Source organism: Bos indicus x Bos taurus, chromosome 26, assembly GCF_003369695.1.
Source record: "Bos indicus x Bos taurus breed Angus x Brahman F1 hybrid chromosome 26, Bos_hybrid_MaternalHap_v2.0, whole genome shotgun sequence".
NCBI classification, from domain to species: domain Eukaryota; kingdom Metazoa; phylum Chordata; class Mammalia; order Artiodactyla; family Bovidae; genus Bos; species Bos indicus x Bos taurus.
In genome coordinates this window covers 17593553-17613841 of record NC_040101.1, presented here as the reverse complement: position 1 = coordinate 17613841, position 20289 = coordinate 17593553, and the positions used below count along the sequence as shown (strand labels likewise).

Genomic DNA, 20289 nt, shown 5'->3' with positions numbered 1-20289 from the left:
GATTTGTGTTTTGTAAAGATCCGTTTGTCTCCTGGGTGGGTAACTGTTAATTAGTGAAGAAGAATGGATCTGTGACAAGGCTGTTGTGTTCCCCGTGAGACCTGACGATAGCTTGAAGTCGGTTTTAGGTAATGAGATCAATAGGACTTGATCATGGATTAACGAAGGGTGATGATAGAGGGCTGGTTGGTTATGACACAGGTATTGTAGGTAGTTTTCTGGCTTGTGTAATTGGACAGATGGTGGTGCCGTTCTGTGACAGGAAATGCTGTAGAAAGGACAAGTTTGGAGGGATGTTCACGAGTTTAGTTTGAAGTACCTTTGAGACTTGCACTTCATTCTTCATCTGACTTCCGTTGTTTTTAAGAATGAAGATCTCAGTCCTTAACATGACTCAGGAGACTGTCTCTGTCTGTAGGTTTATTCTCGTTTTGTCCAGTGCTCCCGTTTGTTCTGTGTGTTGAGTCACTGACCTTCAGTCTCTTGCGTGTGTTGCTTTCTCTCCCAGGAATCTCCTTCATTGCTCTCTTAACATAGTTAACATCTTCTCATCTTTCAAATCTCACCCTTACTCATCACTTTTTTGAAGAAGTATTGGGGTATATTGACCAGAAGAAAAAAAATACATTTTTTGAAGTAATATAATATCATTTCAGTTGCTCAGTCGTGTCCGACTCTTTGCAACCCCATGGACTACAGCACACCAGGCTTCCCTGTCCTTCACCCTCACCCTGAGCTTGTTCAAACTCATGTCCTTTGAGTCGGTGATGCCATCCAACCATCTCATATAATATAGATATGATATATAATATATATATAATATGTTTGGACTCAGCTCATGAATTCTTATTTGCTTTTATGAAGCGTCACTGTCGTTATTTATTTTGGTTTTCACAGTTTTCCTGTTTGACTAATAGGATCTCCTTCAAGCTGTTCTATCGCCTGTGTCCCTTTGTCCTTAATCATTCTCTGAGCACTTCTTGTCAATAACAAAATATTTCCAGGTTCGTCTTGTAGTTTCCCAGCCCCACCTCTGAATCAGCCATTTTTCCAAGGAGCCTCTGATTCCTTTTAGTATTGAATATTGAGAATGGTTTTGAGAAAATAAGATCTGGACACTAGATGTGCTTGTTGCTACGGGGATGTCTTTGCTTCCAGTCCCTCTCAACTAAATTGAAAAACTATTTAAATTAGTTCCTCCCACTCCCCACCCCCCATAAGATTATGTTATTCATTTGAAGTGCAGCTAGATTCATTTGTTTTTATTTGTATTTTTAGCCCCCCTTCCCCCATTTTGGTTTGATACTGTTTGTTTTTTAAGTATGCAAAACTATGGGCTTCCCTGGTGGCTTAGACAGGAAAGAACCTGCCTGCAATGCAGGAGCCCCAAGTCAGGAAGATTCCTTGGAAAAGGGAATGGCTACCCGCTCCAGTATTCTTGCTTGGAGAACCCCATGGACAGAGGAGCCTTGGAGGCTACAGTCCATGGGGTCACAAAGAGTTGGACAGGACCGAGTGACTAACACTTTCACTACTTCGTGAAGAATTATGACTTGGTCTAAAAGTCAGAACCACACAGAAAATATAGTTCCATCCACCCATCTCTTCTTCTTATTCTTACCATCTCATTCTTTTTGTCCTGTTCTTTTTCTTTTTTAAATTTCTTTTTTTAATATTTTATATTAAGTGACATACCATTGACATTTTTGTGCACTTTACTTTTTATCATGTAAGTTTTCCTGGCAGTCACTCCATATAAATTTATAGAAAACTTCCCAGTTGTTTTTAATAGTGCATAGTAGTGTGTGCGTGTGCGTGTGTGTGTGCATGCGCACGTGCCATAATTTATTCAGCTGCCCTCCTGTCCTGTGTATTGACCCTTGTTATTCACTCGCTAAGTTGTGTCTGATTCTTTGCGACCAGGGGACTGCAGCACACCAGGCTGTTACATTGTTTCTAGTATTTAGCAGTCACAAACAGTGATCATCTTGTGGATGCATTTTTGTGCTGGTTAGTTAGTCTACCTGTAGCTGTTGCCTGTATGTCTGATGGTTCTACCCTGTCAGGAGGTCAGGTAGTTGAAAGGAAAGATGGATATGAAGGAGGGGAGAACAAGGGCAAACTACAACCTACATGCCTGAACTGGAGCCCATGTAAGCTTCCAACTTAAGTAATGAGTTGACCAGCAGAATATGTTTGTTCACTTCATCATGCAGTTAACAGCTCAACCTGGCCCAGGAGTTGGACACGCCAAGGGAGGAGATCTGGCCAAAGCTGGTGCAGCTGCCAGGGGCCCCGCCGCTCCCCCACAGCCCTCCGGGTGAGCCCACAGAGGAGGAGAGTGTATACACTGGTGCCCTGGCGCCTGGTGCCCTGCACCCGCCTTCCCACGGAGAGGATCGGGCTGCTGCTGCCTTTTAACCTTCCAGTTCTCTCACAAAATATCTCGTGGTCCAGGATAACCCAGAACTCGACGGGGAAGAGACTACTGGAAGAGTTCCAACCTAGCTAAATCAGCAGAATACAACCCAAGAGATGAAGAATAATATAAAATCATATGTTCTGACAGAATTAGAAAAATGCAACTAAAGAAAAATGGAAATAAAAGGGAAAGTGGGGAAACAGACTATTGATAATTGTATAGGTAATAAGTGGCAGTTAAAGGATACCATTTAAAGATGATAGACCAGATCATAAAAGCTTATAAAAATGGGAATTAATACTTTTATAATATGATAAAAAATATTAATAGAAAATAGCCACTGGAACAAAAATACAGACCTTCCTAAAACCCCCAAAAAATCTTAATAAAAAAAGGAAAATGGGCATACCAAATAGACACACTGTAACATAATGTACAGTAATTACAGAATAGAGAAATACAAAAGGTTTGATTGACAAACCACATCAATAAATGTGATTAAGGTTAACTTTCCTACTGAAAGAAAATACCCATCAGTTCCTATTTTCTGTTTTTCAGTTTTTTATATTTTTTTGTCAGGAGTGAATGTGTGAATGCTGAATTTTTTAAAAAAATTTGTCTCTCATGAATTTCTTGTTTATCTTTATTACTTACTTCTGATTTATTTTCTTTTCCTGGCCATGATTAGGAGCTTGATTAGTTCAGGCCCCTACCACCCCACCTCCCATCCCTCTTCTTCAGAGAGGGGAAGAGGCTGGAAATGGAGTTAATGATGGACCATGCCTCTGTGATGAAGCCTTTTTAAAATTTCCAAGGGTATAGAGCTCAAAGAACTTAAGTTGGGGAACACAGGAGGAGCTGGGGTAGTGGCAGGCTGGGAGCGCACGTGGAAGCCCTGCACCCCTTCCCACATACCTCGCCTTACGTTCGCTCTTCCATCTGGATGCTTGGCTGTATGTTTTATCATACTCTTGTACTGTAAACCAGTAAAGCATAAATGTTTCTCTGAGTTCTGTTATTGTAGCAAATAATCCAAAGGAAGGGTCATGGAAATCTGATTTGTAGCCAAGTTGAACAGAAGTGTGGGTAGCTTGGGGACCTATGACTTGCTGTTGTCATCAGAAGTGGGAGGGCAGTCTTGTGAGGGACTGTCCCCGTGTTAGAATTGAGAACACCCAAAAGTTGTCGCAAACAGTTGCCTAGTGTGGGGGAAACACCCACCCATCTGGTGTCAGCAGTGTTGTAAGTGGTATTAGTGTAGGAGTAAAGGAGAAACATGCAAGAATAGTGGAGTTTTTCTGAAACAAAAGACAATTTTTTTGTTAATAATACCAGCTTTACTGTATTGTGGTTTAGAATGTAATCTTTATAATCCTTTCTTTGTGATCAGTATTTATAAATATCCCATGTACACTTGAGAGGAAAGTGTATTTTTTATTATCGGAGTGTGTCTGATTTATCAAGTTGCTTCCTTTATTGCTTGGGGGTATTCCTAGTTGTCTTGTCTTTGTTTGTAAATGCTTCTCACATGAAAAAATTTCTTCCTTTGTTTAATGCTGTGAGGATTGACATCTGCCTTGTCAGATATATCCTACTGCTGCTGCTAAGTCGTTTCAGTCGTGTCCGACTCTGCGACCCCATAGACGGCAGCCCACCAGGCTCCCCTGTCCCTGGGATTCTCCAGGCAAGAATGCTGGAGTGGGCTGCCATTTCTTTCTCCAATGCATGCATGCATGCTAAGGTGCTTCAGTCGTGTCCGACTCTGCAACCCCATGGACAGCAGCCCACCAGGCTCCTCTGTCCACGGGATTCTCTAGGCAAGAATACTGGAGTGGGTTGCCATTTCCTTCTCCCAGATATATCCTACTTACCAGAATTACACCCTTCTGTTCCTATCCTTTCATTTGCCCACATATGTTTTCCCATATTTTTATTTTTTGCTTTCTGGTTCACTTTGTTTTCGATGTGTCTCTGATGTATAGAAGGTGTCCGAATCTTTTTAATAGATGAATTAAACCCATTCACATTTATTTTTAAGTATTATTATGTATAGTTATGTGTTATTTTGTATATTAGGTTTTATTTGTTGTTTCTCAACATGATATGCTTTTTTCCTGTTTTACATTACTAATTTCTTTTGATACATAGAAAATGTTATATTTCTCTTTTATTGATTATCTTTGTACTTATAACTTAAAAAAATAATAATAGTGAACATTTGTTGAGGTTTTACAGTTTTACAGTGTACTAGGTACTATGCTGGAGAAGGCAATGGCACCCCACTCCAGTACTCTTGCCTGGAAAATCCCATGGATGGAGGAGCCTGGTAGGCTGCAGTCCATGAGGTTGCTAAGAGTCGGACACGACTGAGTGACTTCCCTTTCACTTTTCACTTTCATGCATTGGAGAAGGAAATGGCAACCCACTCCAGTGTTCTTGCCTGGAGAATCCCAGGGACGGGGGAGCCTGGTGGGCTGCCGTCTATGGGGTCGCACAGAGTCGTACACGACTGAAGAGACTTAGCAGCAGCAGCAGCAGCAGATACTATGCTACATGTCTTATACAGATTATCTCTATATCCTCAAAGCTGACCTGTGAGGCAATTTACTGTCATTTTCCCATTTTACAAATAAAAAAACTGATACACAGAGAGATTTAGTGCCATGCCTGAGGTAACTCAGCAAGTAGTAAAGCCAGAATTTGACTTCAGGGAGCTTATTCTGTTTTTTAAAGAACTTTATTGCTGCGTATCTGACATACAGTGTATTGCAAGTGTGCAGGCCTTCCCACTCTTCTGCCTGGTTTTCCAGGCGCCACTCATCACCGTGTCTTTTTTTTTCTGCAGCTGCTTTCAAGGCGTTTGTGGGTTTTTTTAATCTTTGGTTTTCAGAACTTAATGATGTGTGTAGGCATGATTTTCTTTCAGTTTCTCTTCCTTAAGGTGTACTAACCTTCTTGAATTCTGTGAATTTATATCTTTAATCACATTTTGGAAGTTCTGGTGTTATGTATTTTTTCTGCCCCAGTCTCTTGCTCCTCTCCTTCTAAGATTCCTGTTGCATGTATAATAGATCTGAAACTGTTCCACAGGCTCACTGGGGTCCATTCTCAGTGCAAAGCTGTGAAAGGGGAAACAAAATACAGCTGAAAACTCACCCTCCTGTAACTTGCTTTTCCAAGTTCTGACCCCTCTCTAGCAGTCTACCTGCTTTTGTTTACTATTCTCAGTCGTCAGGCATGTGTTTGTGTATGTGCTTTGATTTGGAGTTACTAGTTGTAATGGAAGGATGGGCTGTCTGGTACTGAGACCTCCCAATTTGTGTGGTTTTATTTTTTCTTCATACTGGTTTGTATAGTTTTTAATGAATATGTTGGGAGATTCTAATTTACATGGCTGTTATTACCTCTATCACCTTGGTAGTCAATACTGAGTTTTTCTCTGAATCTAGCCTTACACTTCATACTTTTTTTTTTCTGTATTATTTTCTTGACATGCTGTATTGATTAGGTAAAAGAAATATATTGTTTTTAATTTTCAGCAGTTCTGCTGTCTATAATATGGTCTGTTCTAAGAGCTATACAGTAGGAATTTTAAATAAGTCAAGGACCTTATGGAAACATCTTGTTCCTGTTCATTCTGTTAATCTATGATGTAGTTAGATCAGAAAAATTTAAGAGGATAATGTGACAATCAGTACCAGCAGAAAGCAATCATAGTCTTTGTGAATTTTAAAGGAGCTTAAAATAGGTGGGAAAAGGTTACAAAATTTCAACATCTTTCTAATAAAATAAAAAATTATTTTAAAGCTTTAGATAAAGGACACAGGGTTTTAAACTTAAAGTTGCTACATGATTTTGATCATATGTGGTTTTTATGTAGTTATCAAGATTGAGTTTAGGTTTAAATGTTAATTTTTTATTCATGAGTTTAAATACAGTTGAAGATACTAATTTAGTCCTATCTTTTATCTTTTTTATCTGTTTATACTTACTAATGACCCCAACCCTAATATATGGATGGTGATAGTCAAATTTTAATACTTAATAATGTTCAACTTTTAATTTTTGGCATTTAGATGGTCTTCTGATTGTTGGTGTTCACTCGGCCAAGTTTCCAAATGAAAAAGTCCTGGATAACATTAGGAGTGCTGTTCTTCGATACAACATCACCCACCCTGTGGTTAATGATGCAGATGCCAGCCTTTGGCAAGAACTAGAAGTTTCCTGCTGGCCAACTCTGATCATACTCGGACCCCGTGGAAACATGTTGTTTTCTTTGATTGGAGAAGGACATAAAGAGAAATTATTTTTATATACTTCAATAGCTTTAAAGTATTACAAAGACAGGGGACAGATCAGAGCTAATAAAATTGGAATAAAACTCTATAAAGATTCCTTGCCACCTTCACCATTGCTGTTTCCTGGCAAAATAACAGTGGACCATGTTTCTAATAGATTGGTAATAGCAGACACTGGACATCACAGAATTTTGGTCGTCTGGAAGAATGGACAAATTCAGTACAGCATTGGAGGTAAAGTTTGCTGATTATGATATATAATGTATTTTACATTATATATGTAAAAATTATTCAGAGAAATGTGTTAAAATGGAAATTTATAAATAACTATAGAAGGGCAATATACATTGACTGTTAACTTCATCAGAAATTATTTTGTTAATTAATGTGGGGTATCTGAATTAATGTCTTCTCACTTCCTCAAAAACAACCAAAACTACCCCAAAAAATTCCGTTAGATCAAAAGGAGGAAATCTTTTGTATAATTTTCAAGTATATCTGTATATTCCATCTTTTTTCAAAAAACTGTCACTTTATTGTATCTTATGAAAATATTGTATACATTTTAGATTTGAGGCATTTCATATGGAAGTATTATATTTCCCTTTCCATCAAAATACAGCCATATCTTTTTTAAGACCAAGATTAAATAAACCCTAAGAACTTGAGACTTAGATTATAAAATAAATAACCTAGGGTTTGTATAACATTATACCTTTCTCTCCTTCCATAAGAACTTAAGCATACTTTTGAATCCACTGCCTTTGGTTATAGCAAAATAAAAGTATCATATAAGCGTAGGTCATTTTCTTCCGTATCTCCCTGGTCTGTATCTAAAAAGGGCTCTTACTGACATCTTATGTAATTAAGAATATCTACTAAGTACACTATTAATCCTGCTCACCCAGGCTGAAATGACATCCAACAACGTATTAGTCAAGGAGAAAAGTAATTCATCTCTTTGCAGTCTTGATTTAGTCACACATGCACTGTTAGTACATAAGGTAGGATGCAAATAAACTAATCATACCCTCAGCCCTGGGGCTGTTCTTATTATGCCAGGATAATATTCCCTTAGCTCTTGAAGGCATTTGTTGTTTCTGTTAGAGTATGTGTGTGTTCTGTTTATTTTGCTTTGGCAACTTTGTATTTTAATTTGTAACAGGCAGAGAATTGTTACTCAAAAACATGTGTTATAGCAAGTTACATTTAAATAATTAAAAGCTTTTTAATAGCTTCTAAAATTTTCAAAATAGTTTAGATGGATATCCTTTGTTAAACAGAGAAACCAGCAGCAAACTACCTTTTCCAAACATGTTTCTAGAAATACTGTTATCTTGTGATAAATTTATAGTTATTCTGCAAGTTTTAAAAGAGAATTTTGTGGTCACATACACTCAGGAGATACTGATCAGATGTGCTTTAGAAGATTCTTGGTGGTGGTGGTCTCATTCTACTAGATCTTTTACTCTGCTAATGTGGCTCAAGAATATATGGGTTAATAGTACACAGTACTCTCCAGTCTGAAGTGACCATGGTACTCTCCCTTTTTTTCCCCCTCAGAGAGTTCTCATCATCAACAATAATAGTGTTATTAATAATAACAAACAAAATATGCCTGGCATTATTCTGAGCACTTTACCTGTATTAATGTACACAGTGCTATAAGTTAGGTATATTATTAGTTTCGTTTTACAGAAGAGAAACTTTCGTAAACTTTTGTCACACAGAACTTGCCTACATCAGCAGCTAACTAGAGCTGGGGTTTAAACCAAGTCTGTTAAGTTGGGATTCATGGGCTATTAAGAAATGCTTGAATGATCCTCATGACCTGTGAACCCCTTGAAATTGTTGGTGACATTTAATGCTGCTGCTGCTAAGGCACTTCAGTCATGTCCGACTCTGCGACCCCTGTAGACAGCAGCCCACCAGGCTCCTCTGTCCCTGGGATTCTCCAGGCAAGAACACTGGATTGGGTTGCCATTTCCTTTTCCAATGCATGAAAGTGACAGGTGAAAGCGAAGTCGCTCAGTCGTGCCCGACTCTTAGTAACCCCATGGACTGTAGCCTACCAGGCTCCTCCATCCATGAGATTCTCCAGGCAAGAGTACTGGAGTGGGGTGCCATTTCCTTCTCCAGACATTTAATGGGCATGTGTATTTTTGTAAGGGAAGGGCTCATAATTTTCATTGTTATCATCAAAGGAGTTTATCTTCCAAAATTGTTAAAAATCCTTCATCTAGATGCTGAAAGATTTAAATTATTTTTAATTCTTTGTAGTCTAGGTAATAGATGCCTTTTTTAAATTTTTTTTTAAACTTTACATAATTGTATTAGTTTTGCCAAATATCAAAATGAATCCACCACAGGTATACATGTGTTTTGAATTAATTTCTTCTGATACAAACTACTAAAGTGTTCTAGTAACCATTATCTAGTAAGTCCTTTCACTTGCAAAACTTATTGCTGAGAAAAACAGGTATCTTGGGAAACAGGTTAGTTTTTAGGTTGTTGTTGTTCAGTGGCTCAGTCATGTCTGACTCTTTCCGACCCCATGGACTGCAGAAGTATCATATTAAAATCCCAGCTTTAAATATAAGTTTTTGTTTGGGGGTTTTTGTTTGCTTGTTTTACTTTGAGATAAGAAAAATTTTCTTTTATGGTTATTTTGTCTTTTAGGACCTAACCCTGGAAGAAAAGATGGAATCTTTTCAGAGTCAAGTTTCAACTCACCACAAGGTGTAGCCATAATGAATAATATCATATATGTGGCAGATACAGAAAATCACCTTATAAGAAAGGTAATTTTCCATTTTAAATAAAGTTTTAATACTTCTAATCAGAAAAACATATATACTTGCTACATAAATATTTGAAATGAGAGGGTGTTGCTTAAATATTTCAGATCATCCTTTTCTTAGAGGTACTTGCTTTAACTTTATTCTTATGTAACTTGTTTTTCTGTGTGTCAGCATATTGTCACAGAGGGCAAATCAAGTCCTTTTTTTAATCCTTTATTTCAAACTCATGTGCCTGATCACCATAAGGCTCCCCAATTTGAAATATTTTCTTAATCAGTTTGTAAAGTGATGCTTTGTCCCTTTTCAGTTAAATTTTCTCAAATCTAGGAAAAAAGCAAACACTCCTGCCTCCCTTCAGCTCTTATGTTTTCTCTGGGAATATTTATGTGTCAATTAGACTTAAATATTTTTGTAGTCTCATTATAGTAGTAATATATGATCTCGTTTTTTTTTAATGATGTAATACCTAAAGATTTAAAAAGTCCCCTGTGATCTATTTGGGCTCCCTAGTGGACTCCAGTGTTCTTGCCTAGAGAATCCAGGGACGGGGAAGCCTGGTGGGCTGCCATCGATGGGGTCGCACAGAGTCGGACACGACTGAAGCGACTTAGCAGCAGCAGCAGCAGTGATAACCATTGTTAAAATTTGTGTCTTCAGAAATTTTCTACTCATATGCAAACTAATTTTGTCTTTAGAGAATCTTCTTTTTTAAACAAATGGAATCATAATGAATATACATAATTTTTGCATTCCTCTTTAACTTTTTTTTCCCATATTAGTCATATGAATATGACTGTGCAGTATTACCTAGTTATTTTAAGCATTTCTTACTGATGAGTATTTTGGCTGTAATTTATTGGTCTTTAACGTGCCATCTATTTGGAAAATAAGTTCATCTAACCCATTCTGTCTGAACATACTATTTCAGGCACTTCCCTTGCTTTTCTCACTATTTCTCTCTATCGATGTTTTTGCCTATTTATATTGACAAAATTGTCAACTAATATACTTAGTTGATAATTATACATAAAATAGGAAAAAACATGTAGAACATATAATGATAATAATCACTGTAGTGTAAATCCCCACACGGGCGTGAAATTTGTTTTCTTTACTACTGAAATCCTAAGCACCTAAAACAGAGCCTGGCCCACAGTAGGTGTATTTAATAGATATTTATTGAATAAATTTATGAGCAAGTAACATCTGTTGAATGAAGCATTTTCTAAAGTGTATATTCATCCTAATATGAAAAGATGTTACATGAGAAAAAGATTTTGTGGCTTTGTAAATTAAAGCAGATTTGTTTTTTAAACATCTTAGAGAATTTCTTAGATTTTAATATGCCATATATTGTGCATACGTTAGTGGGGGGATATGTGTGCAGTATTTCTAAACTTACTTGACCAAGAAGCCCTATTTAGCAGAACTTTTCATAGGACTAATAACTTAACGTTGTGTACTTTGGGCAACCGTGATTTTACGTTGCTCCTTAAAGGTCAGTATTTCTTTATCATTATCTTTTTTGGGTCTGTGCTTCTAAAATTCATAGTATCGTAGATATCGAAGAGAATAATGAAGTAGTAAGGTATTTAGCCCACAAGGTAGAGGGAATACTTGTCCTTTTTTGATTACACATTAATTTCTCTTGCTTTAGAACTTAGTGGGTATTACAGTATTGATAGCATAATCATCATAAGAAATATAGGTTACTTGGAGTCATTTTTATATTTTATGACAGTTTCAGTTCAGTCGCTCAGTCGTGTCCGACTCTTTGCAACCCCACGCCAGGCCTCCCTGTCCATCACCAACTCCTGGAGTTCACCCAGACTCACGTCCATCGAGTCAGTGATACTATCCAGCCATCTCATCCTCTGTCGTCCCCTTCTCCTCCTGCCCCCAATCCCTCCCAGCATCAGAGTCTTTTCCAATGAGTCAACTCTTTACAGTTTAGTATCTTCAAAAAATGGAAATGATGTAGAATTATTTCTTCCTCTCTTTTTAAATCTATAAAAATGTTTATTTTACGTTTTTAAGATCTCATTTGCAGAGGGTGGACCATACTCCTGTATTTATACCTCATGAACATCTTTGTTCCATGTCAGCCTGTTTCTTGTTAGAAATAATTTACTTACTTTTGTAAATTCCTCTTCATCTCCATTTCTGTCTCCCCTGCCATTCCCTGTACATAAGTACACCTATAGGCAGCCTTTCTGATGTGTTTAATTCACATCTTTTTATTTGTTTGTGACATCTATTTATTTGTTTGTTATAAAACCTGTAGTATTTTATTTGTTTGTGACCTTATAAAATCTGTAGTATTTTAAGAACTTTATTGTGATATATTTTCCATAGAATAAAGGTCACCCGTTTCAAGTATATAATTTAGGAATTTTTAGTAAATTTAACAAGTTGTGAAACCATTATCATAAATCATTTTTAGAACATTTTCATCTTCCTAGTAAGAACCCTCATACCTAGTTATAATTAATCCCCATTTCCATCCCCCAGTTTCTGTATAAATTTGCCTCTTTTGAACATTTATATAAATAGAATCATATAATGTATGGTCTGTGTGTCTGGCTTCTTTCATTCTGTGTAATGTTTTTGAGGTTCACTGATGATGTAACATGTCAGGAGTTCCTTTATACTGCTGAAGAGCATTCCATTGCATGTATAAACCACATTTTATCCAGTAACCCGTTGGTGACATTTAGGGTGTTTCCAATTTTTGGCTATTACAAATAATTCACATAGAAGTTTTGTGTGGGCATACATTTTTATTTCTTTGGGGGGGTTGTTGTTGTTCAGTCACCCAGTCCGACTCTTTGTGACCCCATGGACTGCAGTGTGCCAGGCTTCCCTGTCCTTCACCATCTCCTGGACCTCACTCATACTCATGTTCATTGAGTTGGTGATGCCATCCAACCATCTCATCCTCTCTCGTCCCCTTCTCCTCCTGCCTTCAATCTTTCCCAGCATCAGGGTCTTTTCCAGTGAGTCAGTTCTTTGCATCAGGTGGCCAAAGGATGAGTTTCAGCTTCAGCATCAGCCCTTCCAATGAATATTTAGGACTGATTTCCTTTAGGATGGCCTGGATTGATCACTTAGCAGTCCAAGGGACTCTGAATAGTCTTCTCCAGCACCACAGTTCAAAAGCATCAGTTCTTCTGTGCTCAGCCTTCTTTATGGTCCAACTGTTATATCCATACGTGACTACTGGAAAAACCATATCTTTGACTAGATGGACCTTTGTCTCTGCTTTTGAATATGCTGTCTAAACTTGGCATAGCTAAGGGTTCAACTTCATTCTTTTACATGTGGACATCCAGTTATCCCAGAACCATTTATAGAAGAGACTGTTCTTTCTCCTTTGAGTAGTCTTGGCAGCCTTTAGAAAATCAATTATTCATACATGCATGGGTTTATTTCCAGACTTTCACGTCTATTCCATTGGTCTGTTTTTCTGTCTTTATGGTAAAATCACACTGTTTTGATTGTCATAACTTAATAAGTTGTGCAATCAGAAAGTATGAGTCTTCCTACTTATTTGTCAACATTTTTTGACCGTTCCTGAATCCCTCTCGGGTCTACAAGAATTTTAGGATCAACTTAGCCATTTCTGCAAAAACTTCTGTTTCTTTCTCATGTGAATATATTTTTTGAAAAAAACACACAACAGTTTTATCTTTTCCCTTTTCATTTTTATACTTCATTACCTTTTATTATATTGCTTTTAAGCATTATGGTAATAGTAGATATCTTGTCATGCTCATAGTCTTAAATAGAATGCAAGTAAACTTTCTCCAGAAGTTTACATGCATTTTCTGTAGCTTTGGGAAATAAAATATTTATGAAGTTAGGAAATTTTCTCTTAGTTACTAAGAATTATTATATAATTTTATTAAATGCATTTTCTGTATTTATGGAAATAATTGTATAGTTTTTTGCCTGTAGTATACTGATGTGATGAATTATATTATTAGGTGTATTTGATGTTGAGTCATCTTTTTATCCCTGGAATAAAACTTACCTAATCATGATTTTTTTAAAAAGCCAAATTAGATTTGATTATCCAAAATTACATTCAATGTTATAAAATTCATATTCATAAATTCTATATTTTCTTGTTCTGTTCTCACCTGATTTTGGATCAAGGTCATACTGATCTCATCAAGTGAGTTTTTTTCTTTTTTTTCTGTTTTTTTTGAATAATTTGCCTCACATAGGAATTAATGGTTTTTGAATATTTATTAAAACTCCTATAACATTACCTAGGCCCAGGCTTTCTCCAAGAGGAATTTTTAAACTATCCTATCAGTTTCTGTGAAAAGAGAGTGAAAGTGAAGTCGCTCAATTGTGTCCGACTCTTTGCAACCCCATGGACTGTAGCCTACCACATTCCTCCGTCAATGGGATTTTCCAGGCCAGAGTACTGGAGCGGGTTGCCATTTCCTTCTCCAGGGGATATTCCCGACCCAGGGATCGAACCCAGGTCTCCCACATTGTAGGCAGATGCTTTACCACCTGAGCCACCAGGGAAGTCTTAAATCAAGATCTATTTCAAGAACCCATCCCTGGCTGCCTTTTGTATTTTTGCAGATTATATGTTGCAATAAAAATATAAAGTTACATTGATTAACATTTTTTATAATTTCAGAAGATTATAGAGCAGCTACCAAAAATAATGCACGAGGATATCACCAAAATAAATCAATGTAATTTGCCATAATAACAGAATGAAATAGCCATCTGATGCTTTACTAGATTCAGAAAAAAACTGGAAAACATTTAATCGTGTTAAAGTTAATAAACTTGAAATGGAAATGAGTGTCTGCAATAGGATAAATATCATCTACAAAAAGCTTACAGCTACACTTAATGCAAAGTATTGAATACTTTTGCCTCATGATTGGGAACAAGACAAGGCATGATCACGTTCATCATGCCTATTAAACATTGTACTGAAAGTACTAGCCATTATAATGAGGCAAAAAAGAGGAATAGAAGGCATATAGGATAAAAAGGAAGAAAAACAACTATTTGCCAGAGACATGTCATGTACATAGAAGACTGTATCTATACAATCTTACAAAGTAAGATTATATATATATATATATATTATATCTATCTATATAGATATATCTATCTGTATATTTTCTATATATATCTATACAATCTTACAAAGTAATCTATACAAAGTTACTCCAACTAATAAGTGAATTTGGGAAGGTTACAAACTACAAAGTCAATGTAAAAAGATCCATATTTTTATATACTAGTAACAGTCAACTGGAAATGGAATTTTAAAATTCTGTTTACTTAGCAACCAAAATAGAATATTGGAATAAATTTTTAGAAATACATAACCATAAAACATTGCAGTCACTGCAGATGGTGACTGCAGCCATGAAATTAGAAGACGCTTGCTCCTTGGGAGAAAAGCTATGACCAACTTAGACAGCATATTAAAAAGCACAGACATTACTTTGCCAACAAAGGTCCGTCTAGTCAAAGCTATGATTTTTCCAGTAGTCGTGTATGGATATGAGAGTTGGACCATAAAGAAAACTGAGCTCTGAAGAATTGATGCTTTTGAACTGTGGTGTTGGAGTAAACTCTTTTTTTTTTTTTTTTTTAATTTTATTGTAGTGGTTTGCCATACATTGACATGAATCCTCCACGGGTGTACATGTGTTCTCCATCCTAAACTCCCCTCCCACCTCTCTCCCCATCCCATCCCTCTGGGTCATCCCAGTGCACCAGCCCCGAGCACCCTGTCTCATGCTTTGAACCTGGACTGGAGATCTGTTTCACATATGATGTTATACATGTTTCACTGCCATTCTCCCAAATCATCCCACCCTCTCCCTCTCCCACAGAGTCCAAAAGACTGTTCTATACATCTGTGTCCCTTTTGCTGTCTCATGTATAGAGTCATCGTTACCATCTTTCTAAATTCCACGTATATGCATTAGTATACTGTATTGGTGTTTTTCTTTCTGGCTTACTTCACTCTGTATAATAGGCTCCAGTTTCATCCACCTCATTAGAACTGATTCAAATGAATTCTTTTTAATAGCTGAGTAATATTCCATTGTGTACATATACCACAGTTTTCTTATCCATTTTTCTGCTGATGGACATCTAGGTTGCTTCCATGTCCTGGCTTATAAACAGTGCAGCGATGAACATTGGGGTACACGTGTCTCTTTCAATTCTGGTTTCCTCAGTGTGTATGCCCAGCAGTGGGATTGCTGGGTCATATGGCAGTTCTATTTCCAGTTTTTTAAGGAATCTCCACACTGTTCTCCATAGTGGCTGTACTAGTTTGCATTCCCACCAACAGTATAAGAGGATTCCCTTTTCTCCACACCCTCTCCAGCATTTATTGCTTGTAGACTTCTGGATCGCAGCCATCCTGACTGGCGTGAAATGGTACCTCATAGTGGTTTTGATTTGCATTTCTCTGATAATGAGTGATGCTGAGCATCTTTTCATGTGTTTGTTAGCCATCTGTATGTCTTCTTTGGAGAAATGTCTGTTTAGTTTGTTGGCCCTTTTTTGATTGGGTCTTTTATTTTTCTGGAATTGAGCTGCAGGAGTTGCTTGTATATTTTTGAGATTAATTCTTTGTCAGTTGCTTCGTTTGCTATTTTTCTCCCATTCTGAAGGCTGTCTTTTCACCTTACTTAGTTTCCTTCGTTGTGCAAAAGCTTTTAAGTTTAATTAGGTCCCATTTGTTTATTTTTGCTTTTATTTCCAATACTCTGGGAGGTGGGTCATAGAAGATCCTGCTGTGATTTATGTCAGAGAGTGTTTTGCCTGTGTTTTTGTCTAGGAGTTTTATAGTTTCTGGTCTTATGTTTAGGTCTTTAAACCATTTTGAGTTTATTTTTGTGTATGGTGTTAGAAAGTGTTCTAGTTTCATTCTTTTACAAATGGTTGACCAGTTTTCCCAGCACCACTTGTTAAAGAGATTGTCTTTTCTCCATTGTATATTCTTGCCTCCTTTGTCGAAGATAAGGTGTCCATAGGTGCGTGGATTTATCTCTGGGCTTTCTATTTTGTTCCATTGATCTATATTTCTGTCTTTGGAGTGAAGTCTTGAGTGTCCCATGGACTGCAAGGAGATCAAACCAGCCAATCCTAAAGGAAATCAGTCCTGAATATTCATTGGAAGGATTGATGCTGAAGCTGAAGTTCCAATTCTTTGGCCACCTGATGCAAAGAGCTGACTTATTTGAAAAGGCCCTGATGCTGGGAAAGATCAAAGGCAGGAGGAGAAGGGGATGACCGAGAATGAGATGGTTGGATGGCATCACTGACTCAAAGGACATGAGTTTGATTGAGCAAGCTCCGGGAGCTGATGCTGGACAGGGAGGCCTGGTATGCTGCAGTCCATGGGGTCACAAGGAGTCTGACATGACTGAGCAACTGAACTGAACTGAGAAAAATTAACTCAGTATTGGACTGCAAAACTCAGTATTAAAATTCATTTTATTCTAAATTGATCTATAGACTTAATGCAGTCCCAATCCAAACACTTCAGACTCTGTGCGACCCCATAGACGGCAGCCCACCAGGCTCCCCCGCCCCTGGGATTCTCCAGGCAAGAACACTGGAGTGGGTTGCCATTTCCTTCTCCAGTGCATGAAAGTGAAAAGTGAAACTGAAGTCACTCAGTCGTATCCGACTCTTTGCGACCCCATGGACTGCAGCCTACCAGGCTCCTCCATCCATGGGATTTTCCAGGCAAGAGTACTGGAGTGGGGTGCCATTGGAACTAGGATCCCACAAACCACATGGTGTAGCCACAAAATAATTAAGGTGAAAAGCCACAGTCTATCAGAAAATAGTCACAAAAATTCACAAAAATACATCTATGAAGAGGATTAGTATCTGTGTAATATAAAGGTATCTACAGCTGAAAAATGGGATGACAACCCAATAAAAAATGAGCCAGAGATTTTAACGTTTTTCAAAAGCAGATATGATAGTAACCACAAGTACATAGAAAAATGATCAACATTGTGAGTTGAGAAGGAAATGTGAGTTCAAACCACAGTAAATATCAATGTATATCCCCTGTAATGATTAAAATTAAAAAGACTGGGAGATGGGAGGGAAGTTCAAAAGGGAGAGGATATATGTATACCTATAGCTGATTCATGTTGAGGTTTGACAGAAAACAACAAAATTCTGTAAAGTAATTATCCTTCAATTAAAAAAAAAGACCGACAATACCAGAGGTCGGCGAGGATATGGAGCAATTTGAACTCTCATACGTTATTGGTAGAAATAGAAAATGATAGACCATTGGAGAAAACCTTCTGGAAGTTTTTATATCAAGCTGCTAATACACCTGCCCTATAACATAGCAGTTACTGTCCTGTGTACATACCCAAGAAAAGCGAAAGCATGTCCACAAAAAGGCTTATATGAGAATGTAAATAGCATCCCTACTTAAAGGCCCCCAAGCTGGAAATAGCCCAGGTGTCCATCAGTAAGAAAATATATAAATGAGGGACTTGGTAGTCCAGTGGCTACGACCCTGAGTTCCCAAGGCAGGGGGCCCAGGTTCAATCCCTGGTCAGGAAGCTAGTTCTCACATGCTGCAACTAAAGATCCTACATGCCTCAACTAAGACCCAGTGCAGCCAAATAAATAATAATACATTTAAAAAATATGTAAATGAGCTGTGATATATTCTTTTGATGGAATACTATTCAGCAATCAAAAGGAACATGAATAAATTTCAAACATGTTAAATGAAAGAAGCCTCAAAAAAGAGTTCATTACTGTATCATTTCATTTATCTGAAATCCTAGAAGAGTTACAGCTAATCTATGATGGGAAAAAAAATTTAATACTGTTTGCCACTGGAGTTGGGGATGACTGGAAAGAGGTGTGAAGGAACTTTCTAGAGTGACGGTAACGTTCTGTATCTTTATGTACGTTGGGGCTACACAAGTTTCTGTATCTTTGAGAATTTATCAGATGGTACACTTATGATTTGTACATTTTGTTGTAAGTTTTGCCTCAAAAGAAAACGGAGGTCTGAAACAATGAAGCACTCGAGTTAAATTCTTTCAGCTTTTCTCTGTGTTTGAAAATTTTCATGAGATATTGAAAAGTCTCAGGAGATGAAACCAGAGTATCTTTTTTTTTCAGTAGAATGCGTTAGTTTTTTTGGTTTATGAAGCAGAGGCATGTAGTAGAGCTGGAAGTCCAAGATCCTGGACTTACTGGCTCTGGGGTGTTGGGATCTTAATGATCTGTGCCTCAGTTTCCTCTGAAATAATCAAAATCACAGTTGTAGGGATATGTGAGTTTGGATGGATAGATGGGGTCAGTGCTTGCCACATGTTAAGTTCTAAATGTGTTAATTACTAACCAAGCACAATTGAAATATACATTTAATTTTAAGAAGTGTTTTTCTTGATGCTGCTTTACATTTTCAAGTGTCACCTTCTTTTAAAATATTTTATAGTTGAGTTCAATACCCGTTTTGGTAGAGGCATGATGAAGGCGAGTGGGTAAGAGGAGAGTAGGGGAATGGATGGATAGAGAAGTGAAAAGGACTAAGTTTTATGCATTTTAATAACAAGATCACCGTGTACTTGATAAGCCTTTTTTCTTAAGCTTTTTTTAAAGTATTTATGTTGCACGTTTCCTTTTTTATTTTACATACAAAACCACTCAGTTTTTTAAATATATAATAAGTTCACACATAGAATAAATAAAGCACATGTTTTCTATATGTTCTATTGTAAATAGATGCATTGTATAAAACTTGTATTAATTTCTATAGATTGACCTAGAAGCTGAGATGGTGAGCACTGTGGCTGGCATTGGAATTCAAGGTACAGATAAAGAAGGTGGAGCTAAAGGAGATGAACAGCCCATTAGTTCCCCTTGGGATGTAGTTTTTGGAAGGTCAGGTATGTAAACTTGATATTAAATAAGTAAATTTTGCTGAGTTAAAGTAAGATTTTTAAAATATTACAGGAACATTCATTTGGATTAATCATTACTAGTTATTTTATGCTTTTATATCCATGACTTGGGATTTGTTAATTGCATAAAAGCAAAGCTACCAATAACATATAGAAGGTAGGATAACTATATAATTATATATAACATGTGACATTACATGCATGTTTTATATACACGATAGATTATATATTTCTCTCATGTTAAAGAATTTCATTTTAGTTGCAGTTTTCGATTAAGATAGTTCTGAATATTCTTAAATTGGAAGGATTATAGTTTCAAAATTTCAAAAGGTTATTCATGCAGTATACTGTTTAACAGTGTCCTTTTTATTTACTGCCATGTGAAAAACAAATCAAGAAATGACTGGGGATTTTTTTTAGATTATTAAAATTTTAATTTAAAAATTATAGCTTATTTTGAGTAGTTTAAAAAAATAATAATACTTATATATAATGGAATATTCCTCAGTCATAGAAAAGAGTGAAATCTCGCCATTTGTGACAACATAGACGGACCTAGAAGGTGTTATACTACATGAATGTATCAGAGAAAGACACACACTGTCTAATTTCGCCTATAATCAGAATTTATATTGTTTAGAAACAGGGTGTACTTTACCAGATGTTTTACTATGTTGGATTCATTTAGTAGAGTACTTGCATATTTTTCTAGGCTAAAAATTTTTCGGTCCTGCTTTATGGCATGGAATTTCTGGTTGTTTATCTCATATTGAGAGTGTACCTAAATTGCTTTCCAAGGAAAATATTGG

At 36.8% G+C, this 20289-nt stretch overlaps 1 protein-coding gene across 1 annotated transcript in view; it reads left to right on the top strand.

The window, feature by feature from the left end:
* The window catches only part of NHLRC2 (NHL repeat containing 2), a 61452-nt gene that overhangs the window by 14322 nt on the left and 26841 nt on the right, over window positions 1-20289 (top strand). The window contains exons 3-5 of the mRNA XM_027529213.1: window positions 6499-6954; window positions 9400-9521; window positions 19336-19465. Coding sequence (XP_027385014.1) covers window positions 6499-6954; window positions 9400-9521; window positions 19336-19465 — 708 coding nt within the window. The remainder of the gene's footprint in view (window positions 1-6498; window positions 6955-9399; window positions 9522-19335; window positions 19466-20289) is intronic.